This window comes from Physeter macrocephalus, chromosome 17, assembly GCF_002837175.3.
Source record: "Physeter macrocephalus isolate SW-GA chromosome 17, ASM283717v5, whole genome shotgun sequence".
Lineage (NCBI taxonomy): Eukaryota > Metazoa > Chordata > Mammalia > Artiodactyla > Physeteridae > Physeter > Physeter macrocephalus.
Genome location: NC_041230.1, coordinates 25640389 through 25649312, shown reverse-complemented (window position 1 = coordinate 25649312; position 8924 = coordinate 25640389). Strand labels below are relative to the sequence as shown.

Sequence of the window (8924 nt, the reverse complement as noted above, 5' to 3'; positions counted from 1 at the left end):
TTTTGCTCCCAAAGTCCACCTCCTCAACTTGGGATGATTCGCTGTCTATTCAGGTATTCCACAGATGCAGGGCACTTCAAGTTGATTGTGGTGATTTAATCCGCTGCTTCTGATGCTGCTGGGAGAGACCTCCCCCTCTTTGTTCGCACAGCTCCTGGGGTTCAGCCTTGGACTTGGCCCTGCCTCTGCGCGTAGGTCGCCCGAGGGCATCTGTTCTTCGCTCAGACAGGACGGGGTTAAAGGAGCAGCTGTTTCAGGGGCTCTGGCTCACTCAGGCTGGGGGGAGGGAGGGGTGCGGATGCGGGGCAAGCCTGCAGAGGCAGAGGCCAGTGTGATGTTGCACCAGCCTGAGGCGTGCTGTGCGTTCTCCTGGGGGAGTTGTCCCTGGATCACGGGACCCTGGCAGTGGCGGGCTGCACAGGCTCCCGGGAATGGAGGTGTGGATAGTGACCTGTGCTCGCACACAGGCTTCTTGGTGGCGGCCGCAGCGGCCTTAGCGTCTCATGGCCGTCTCTCGGGTCTGCGCTGATAGCCGTGGCTCGCGCCCGTTTCTGGAGCTCCTTTAAGTGGTGTGCTTAATCCCCTCACCTCGCACAACAGGCTTGGTATCAACTTGATTTCTGCTTTCAACATGGACTGACACATTGTGCCAATAGCAAGCTATTTAATGACTTTGGTTTCCTAAGGATCCTTGTAATGTGCTCATTCAAATGTAAGGACTTTTCTTTCCAGTTGGAGCCCCTCTTAAATTCCCATACCCCCACCAACTCACAGATTTGGTGAAAGGAGGGAAACTGAACAGTGTGAGAGTGAATAGTGTGAATGATGGGTTCCTTGAGCATTGTGTTAGTTTATGTTGAGGAAGAGTGTCTGCAGGAGTATTGAAAACTGAAGCAATTGAGCTCCTGGGCAGCACTGGTGTTGCTGTGCATAGTGGTAGTGGTCAAGAGCTTGGGCTCTACAGTTAGAGTGGGTGACTTTTGCACTTACTGGCTTTGGTGACCCAGAGCGATTACTTAATTTTACTGTGCCTCACTTTCTTCAAGTAATAGGACTTCGGGGGTGGTGGTGAGGCTTAAATGAGCTAACCCATGTAAAGTGCTAAGGGATAGTTATTGTGAGAAAATCATTTAGATAATGTCTAAAACTTACATAATGACAACTGATTAAAGATTGTTCCTTGTTAACTTTTGTTAGGGGAACTGGGTTAAAAATGTAAAAAAATGGATGTTAAACAAATTTAGTGAGCTATTTTTAAATATTTTTCTCTTCCTGAAGCTTTTCTCCATGGAATCCTTCTGTACATGATGAAGCCAGAGAGAAGATGCTAACTCAGAAAGTAAGTAGATTACCAGTTTGGAAATCGTTAACTCACTGTTTCCTTTCTAAAATATCTTCACTGGAGACTACTCAGTATATACAAATAACTTTTGGGGAAACAAATATGTACAGTGCTGTAGTCCCCTCATCAGTCATTTTTTAATGTCTGTTTTTCATTGTGCCTAGAAGAAGCCTGAAGAACAGCACAATAAAAGTGTTCACGTTGCTGGCCTGTCATGGGTAAAGCCTGGCTCAGTACAACCTTTCAGTAAAGAAGAGAAAACGGTAGCAACTTAAGAGCTGGCGAATCTGGTGCACCGTGCACTTTCCTGCTGGACTTGGGCTAGTAAAGCCGACCAATGGCAAAGGACTGCCTGCAGAGTAAAACGGTGTGCGCAGTGACCGGTGTCAGTGTTGTCCGTGTATGCTTAGGTTCTAACAGCAAGTTCTGGAAACCTCTCTTTACGTAATGCATTACTTCTGTCAGAAGTGTCTTCAGGGTGGTTATCTAGTTCAGTACTCCAAATTCTTGGGGACCTGGAGGCTTACGTATTTTTGTGAATATAATGCTAAAGGTAAGTTGTATTCATTTAAAGTAATGAAGTAGGCAGAGTTCAGCACTATCTAATGATTTTTAAATCAGTGGTTTCAGGTGTACATATGTTAGGATATGGAGAGAAGATGTATAGAGAGAGCAGTTTCCATAGCTTATTAGCACTTTTAAGTGGAAGAGCATTTGAACCTCAGTCTTCAGCCTCCTGTGTTACTGATATACAAACTGCTTGCTGTCACTGAGGTACCTATTAGGTGAGTGAGAAGAAACCAGAACACTTGTTCATAGTTTTTTTTTTTTAAAGCAAATTACTTATTGTATTTTTATGGCAGGAGGGAGAAAAAGTGTTAAAACGGTTTCTAATGAAGTCAGATATTTAAATGATGAATGACTAATGTGTTTCGTAGAGACAATAAACCAATAAATGATTGTTCTTTGTCATTTATGCAGGACTTTAAATACCCTTTTCTCAATATAACTAAACAAAGATTAATTTATAAGTGCTTTATTGAAAAATACTTTTCATATAAAATTACAGTAGCAGTAAGTATCTTGAGAGGTTTTATAAATATTTTTGCAGAACACTATTCTAATTGAACAGTGTAAGTAAGTTCCATATTTCTTTCAGAGCAATATGAAGTTACCTAGTAACTTTGTTTATACTGATTCAATTTACAATTGAATTTTCTCCCTAATAAGATTATTCATTCAATTAATTTTAAAACTGCTGGAAACAATAGTGATTAATAAAGGTATATATAGATAATTCAGTAGCTGTTAAATTAACATTTTCTAATTTGTATAAATGGTACTATGTACTAATAAAAACCTAAATTCTCCAATCTATTTTTTAAACTTCCAGGAACACACCCAAAGATATTTAAAATATATCACCTTAATAAAGACACACGTCTTTTGGATGACTACCTCCTAAAGGAAGAGGTCATAATTTTTCATAATAATCCTCTTAATTCAACTTGATTTAAAATCTTTACTTAGCCAGCTGCTCCCTATCAACAAAAAATGGAGAATTTAAAACACATGCCCAAAAGGTAGCTACTGGGGCTTTAACAATTTTTTAAAAGTACAAAAGCATCAAAGAAGATGATACTGAATTAAGTTCAGCCCAGAAGTTTTGTACTTAATAAAGTTCACATTGTAGAAAGTGCCATTGCAAATATACAGCAAAATCTGGGTTACAAAATCATGCTTTTTACAGCCCTAAAGTGCCACTTCTTATACAGGTTCACTCACACATTGCACGCCAGTCAAGCACTTGTCACACTGCACCACACCTAATGGGGAGAGGGAAGAATTACACAAAGGGAACGGGAGACTTGGACTAATAACCTAGGACTTCAAATCTGGGCGCTCTACCTTGTTACCTTTTAGGAATGCAAAAATCTTACACTCCTACCAAGTGTTTTAGGACAAAATACCTACTTTTGCTTTTCATGAGGCCCAGGTAGGAATGAATTGAAATACAGTTCCTCTGCTGGAACACGTTAACAGAGACCTCTTATACACACATTTGAGTACACTTTGTTCTCTGCAATTCTTGTAGTAGCTTTGCCAAAGAGTTAAAAAAAAAAATCCAAGTTTGGATTCTAAGCAGCCTTGATGGCAAGCACTGAAAGGTAGGGAAAAAGGCAGTTGGGATAAGTAAAAATATCCTAAGGATACTGGAAGGATTAAGGAAAAGAGCCCCATAATCTAGCATGCATTACATGATGCTGCTAAACAGAGTTTGTGAAAAGACAGTTTCAGTACAACAGACTAACCTCAGTGGGAACCTCGGTCATTAGCTACATCTTGGAGACGGCGTAATAAGGCAGAATGATTTTCTGGGCAAATTCTTTTTGCAGGTGATTCACTTCCATCTTCCAGAAGAATCCCTCTCTTTTTGGTTGGCGTTTCTCCTGTCCGTATCATACTGTTAATTTCTCTCAGTCTCTGGGGGGGTGGGGGGTTAAAAATAAATATAAAAACTTTAAAATTCTCATACACATAGTTCAGTGTTAAGTCAAAGAACCTCAAGTAAGTTAAGCAGTTTATCTTGAAGAGTTTGAACACCTTTATAAAGGAACGTACTACCAAATTTTATATCCTTCCAATTTCACTTCTCAGCTGGCTGGCACTGATGACTATCTGGGATAGAGGCAGAGTATTTCTATTTTTTAACAAGCTCCAGAGGTGGTTTTGATGTAAGCTTTTCCACAATGTAAGAGTTCACAAATTTATGATTTTTTTTTTTTTACAAAAGTTATAGAGCATCACATTGTTATGCCACATTTAATCAGTTTCATACATTTCCATTTTCCTTTCTTAAAAAATAGCATGACTTTACACAGTATTAGGCCCTTTTTCCCCCAGTCTAGTGTTACTCATTTTTTTTTTTTTTTTTTTTTTTTTTTGTGGTATGCGGGCCTCCCCCCGCCGCCGCCTCTTCCGATGCGGGGCACAGGCTCCGGACGCGCAAGCCCAGCAGCCATGGCCCACGGGCCCAGCCGCTCCGGGGCATGTGGGATCCTGCCAGACCGGGGCGCGAACCCAGTTCCCCTGCATCGGCAGGCGGACTCGCAACCACTGCGCCACCAGGGAAGCCCTGAACAAGTTCCCCCCAGACCGGGGCGCGAACCCAGCTCCCCTGCACCGGCAGGCGGACGCGCAACCACCGCGCCACCAGGGAAGCCCCTGTTACTCATTTTTTAACAGCGATGGAATTCCACAGGAGAAGCCTTAATTCCCTAAGGCATCCATTGTAGGTAATTTATTAGTATGATCTAGAATTCTGGAATGTATTGATATTAGTTACACGTCATCCATGGGAGAACTAAGAAAATTCAGGCAAATTATTTTCTGCATTCTCTGGTTCACATGAAGAACTTGGATTAAGAAAAACTTCGCCAGAGGGCTAGAGAGACTGGATTTATTTATAGGTGCCTTCAGCACTAAGTTTCTCCAAAGCCCCAAAAGTTAGCTATTATTTTCTGGTAGTTAAAAAAATTCTTTTTCATGTGCTGCTAATGTCATTGTCCACGTTTCCTGGTGGAAAGCATCCTGAGATTTCATATGCATTTATTATAGGAAATTTCAAACATATACGGGAAAGTAGAAGTGTAGAGTGAACCCTCACATGACCATCACCCTACTTCAACAATTTTGGCCAGTCTTATTTGATCTATACCCCTCATTCATTTCTCACCCCCCAGATTGTTTTAAACCAAATCCTAGATATTGATTTTACTTTTATTTTGAAATAACAGGCTTTTCTGAGGTTTTAAATAAAACTACCAGTTTTTCATTATCAGTATATGCACCTTCTCAAATTTTAACCATCTTAAGAAAGCTTTCCTCTGACTGACTCTTCTACTCTTTGCCTCCCTAAGTCTGCTCTGCACTTCCTATCTCTAGTCTCCCATTTACTTGAATATTCCTTAAATTGTTAATTGTATACACTAATTGTATAAATGTTATTTGTATATAATGTGTATACATTATATTATGTATATATTGTGCAGTGTATAATTGTGTACCTTTTACTATACATAACACAATATACATTAATGTAGAACATACATTTATATATTGTACATTAATATGTATAAATTTATATACAGTAGTGTTTTTATACACCATAATTTATACAATATATACATGATAGTTTAAAAATGAATAAATTCTTATTCCCCCCCAAAATTCATACAGAATACACCTTCTTGTCCTCACCCCATCCCTAGGGACACCTACTGTTATCATTCATTCACTGAAAAAATCAGGCTACTGTGTAGCTTTCTGCTCTTTTTCTAGGAATGCACTCATTAGAAATATAATGTACATTAAGTGGGGTTTCAAAAAAATTAAAATGGTATATTTTATGTACTGTTCAGTTAGCATTGTCTTAGGTCTTCTCATATCAGTATATATGGATCACACCTCTTTAACTGCTATATAGTATTCTGTGGTAATCTGTATCATAGTTTAATCCCTTATTGATGTATTGTTTCCTCCCAACTGTTCGGTACTATAAGCACTGTTACCATAACTTATTATTTAACAAGTTGTACCAATTCACTGAAATTGCCCCAACAAGTGTCACTAATGATCAGTCAACTTACCTGATCTTGTGTGGTGTTTGGTAATTCTTTTCTCATGGTAATGTAAATGTTAGGATATCATAGGTTAATTCTAGACCCAAGATACTTCTTGCTTTGCAATATTCTTCCTTGATCTCAGCCATCACCTATTAAGTTGTGATGACAAATCTTTCTCCAACCAACAGCCTAATACTGCTATCATTTATTGGAGAAATTCCCAATTCTGTGCTAGAATTTTTTTTTTTTTTTGAAATATCCCCAGGTGGTGATAATATACAGGCAGGACTGAAAGCCACTGATCTGGACACTTAATTTTTTTGCACAAAATTTTTTTTTCTTTTTTTTAAGTTTACACACAGTAAAATTCACCTGTTTGCTTAGTGTCTCAGTAGTTTGTTCCTTTTTATTGCAAAGTAGTAGTCCATTATCTGAGTGTACCACAGGTTTGTTTATCCCTTAACCAGTTGAAGAACATTTGGGTTTTCCACTTTTTGGCAATTAGGAATAAAGTCATTATAAACACTCATGTACATGTTTTTGTAGGAACCTAAGTTTCATTCCACTTGGGTAAATACCTGGGAGTGAGATTGGTAGTTATATGGTAAAGATATGTTTAACTTTAAAAGAAACTACCGGGCTTCCCCTGTGGCGCAGTGGTTGAGAATTTGCCTGCCGATGCAGGGGACACGGGTTCGTGCCCCGATCCGGGAAGATCCCACATGCCGCGGAGCGGCTGGGCCCATGAGCCATGGCCCGTGAGCCTGTGCTCCGCAACGGGAGAGGCCACAACAGTGAGAGGCCCGCGTACCACAAAAAAAAAAAAAAAAAAAAACACAAAAAAAACTACCAAACTGTTTTCCAGGTATAATGGCTATGTTATACCATTTTGCATTCTTACTAACAATATATAAAAGTTCTAACTGCTCCACATCATTGCCACTGATTTGTTATTCTCATTTTTTTAGATTTTAGCCATTCTAATAGGCACATAATGGGTGAAGTGTATTCAAATCTTTTGCCCACTTTTCAATTTGGTTGTTTTCCTATTGAATTCTGATAATCCTTTATATATTGTAGACACAAATCCTTTATCAGATATGAGATACATACAGTTTTCTCCCAGTGTGACTTGTTTTTTCTTTTAAAGAGCAGAAATTCTTAATTTTGATGAAATCCAACTTATCAATCTTTTATGGATTGTGCTTTATGATGTTGCATCTCATGTTCACAAATATTTTCTCCTATGGTTTCTCCTAGAAGTTTCAGTTTTAGGTTTTACCTTTAGGTCTATGGAGCATTCTGAGTTAATTTTTTTGTATGGTACAGAGTATAGGCACAAGTTTACTATTATTATTTTTGTTTATGGATATCCAGTTGTTTCAGCATCATCTGTTGAAAAGGCTGTCCTTTCTCCACTAAATTGCTTTTGCACCTTTGTTGAAAATCAGTTGGCCATATATGTGTGTTCCATTTCTGGATTCTATTCTGTTCTATTGATCTGTATGTCTGTACTTGCACCAGTACCACATTGTCTTAATTAGTGTAGCTTTATAGTAAGTCTTGAAATCAGATAATGTGAGTTTTCCAACTTTTTAAAATTGTTTTAATCTAGTTTCCTTTGCATCTTCATGTAAATGTTGGATAGTGTTAGTTTTCCAACTTTTTAAAATTGTTTTAATCTAGTTTCCTTTGCGTCTTCATATAAATGTTGGAACCAGTTAATTTATACAAACAGTTCTCCTGGGATTTTGACAGGAATTGGGGTGAGTTTATACATTAAGTGGGAGAAAACTGACATCTTGATATAGTTTTCCAATTCATGAACATATTTCTGTCCATTTCTCAGTTTTTAATTTCCCTCATCAAAGTTCTACAGTTTTCAGGATACGAATCTTGCACATCTTTTGTCAGACTTATCTCTAAGTATTTAATTTTTTAAAGCTATTTACATTGTTTTAAAAAAATTTTTACTTATGATTACTTGTTGCTAGTATATAGAAATACACTTGGTTTTTGTATATTAATCATGTAACCTTGCTAATTTTATTAGTTCCAGTAACTTTTTGTACATTTTGTCATTTTTCTGTGTAGAAAATCATGTAAATGGAGACAATTTCATCCTTTTCCGTTTGCATGCCATCTTTAAGTTGCTTTATTGTATATGCTAGGACCTACAGTTTTAATGTTGAATAGGAGTGGTGAAAGCAGATATCCTTTTGCCTTATCCTTTTTTTGTTATAGAGTTATTATTTTTTTTTTTTGCTGCATTGGGTCTTTGTTGCTGTGCATGGGCTCTCTCTAGTTGCAGCAAGCGGGGGCTTCTCATTGCAGTGGCTTCTCTTGCTGCGGAGCACAGTCTCTCGGTGTGCGGGCTTCAGTAGTTGTGGCTCGCGGGCTCTAGAGCGCAGGCTCAGTAGTTGTGGCGCACGGGCTTAGTTGCTCCACAGCATGTGGGATCTTCCCGGACCAGGGCTCAAACCCTGTGTCCCCTGCATTGGCAGGTGGATTCTTAACCACTGTGCCACCAGGAAAGCCCCCCTTGCCTTATTCTTGATCTTCGAGGGGGGGGCATTCAGTCTTTCAGCATTAAGTATGAGGTTAGATGTAGATTAGAGGTTTTTTTGTATACATTCTTTATCAGGTTGAGGAAGTTCCCTCTGAGTTTTTATCATGAATGAATGTTGGATTCTGTCAAATGTTTTTTCTTCAACTACTGAGATGATATATCTTTACTTTTAGAGGGTTTGTATAGAATTGGCTTTATTTCTTCCTTAAATGTTTGGTAGAATTTACCAGTGAAGCCATCTGGGCCTATAGTTTTTTTTTTTTTTTTTTTTTTTTTTTTGTGGTATGCGGGCCTCCCTCTGCTGCGGCCTCTCCCGTTGCGGAGCACAGGCTCCGGACGCGCAGGCTCAGCGGCCTTGGCTCACGGGCCCAGCCGCTCCGCGGCATGG

At 39.0% G+C, this 8924-nt stretch overlaps 2 protein-coding genes across 6 annotated transcripts in view; one reads left to right on the top strand and one right to left on the bottom strand.

Annotated features, from left to right (window-relative positions):
• The window catches only part of AKTIP (AKT interacting protein), a 13020-nt gene extending 10717 nt beyond the window's left edge, over positions 1-2303 (top strand). For 3 of the 4 annotated variants that reach the window (XM_007110040.3, XM_007110041.3, XM_028477484.2), the window contains exons 9-10: positions 1279-1339; positions 1507-2303. In XM_007110040.3, the coding sequence (XP_007110102.1) occupies positions 1279-1339; positions 1507-1617 (172 nt within the window). In that variant the 3' untranslated portion in view covers positions 1618-2303. The remainder of the gene's footprint in view (positions 1-1278; positions 1340-1506) is intronic. The other variant, XM_028477485.2, reaches the window with a different exon arrangement.
• Positions 2304-2362: 59 nt separating this feature from the next.
• RBL2 (RB transcriptional corepressor like 2) overlaps positions 2363-8924 on the bottom strand; it is a 50606-nt gene continuing 44044 nt past the window's right edge. Inside the window, exons 22-23 of one of the 2 annotated variants that reach the window (XM_024124864.3) lie at positions 3655-3826; positions 2363-3168 (exon numbers count right to left, since the gene is read on the bottom strand). In XM_024124864.3, the coding sequence (XP_023980632.1) occupies positions 3656-3826 (171 nt within the window). In that variant the 3' untranslated portion in view covers positions 2363-3168; position 3655. Of the gene's footprint in view, positions 3827-8924 lie in introns of both variants that reach the window. The other variant, XM_024124863.2, reaches the window with a different exon arrangement.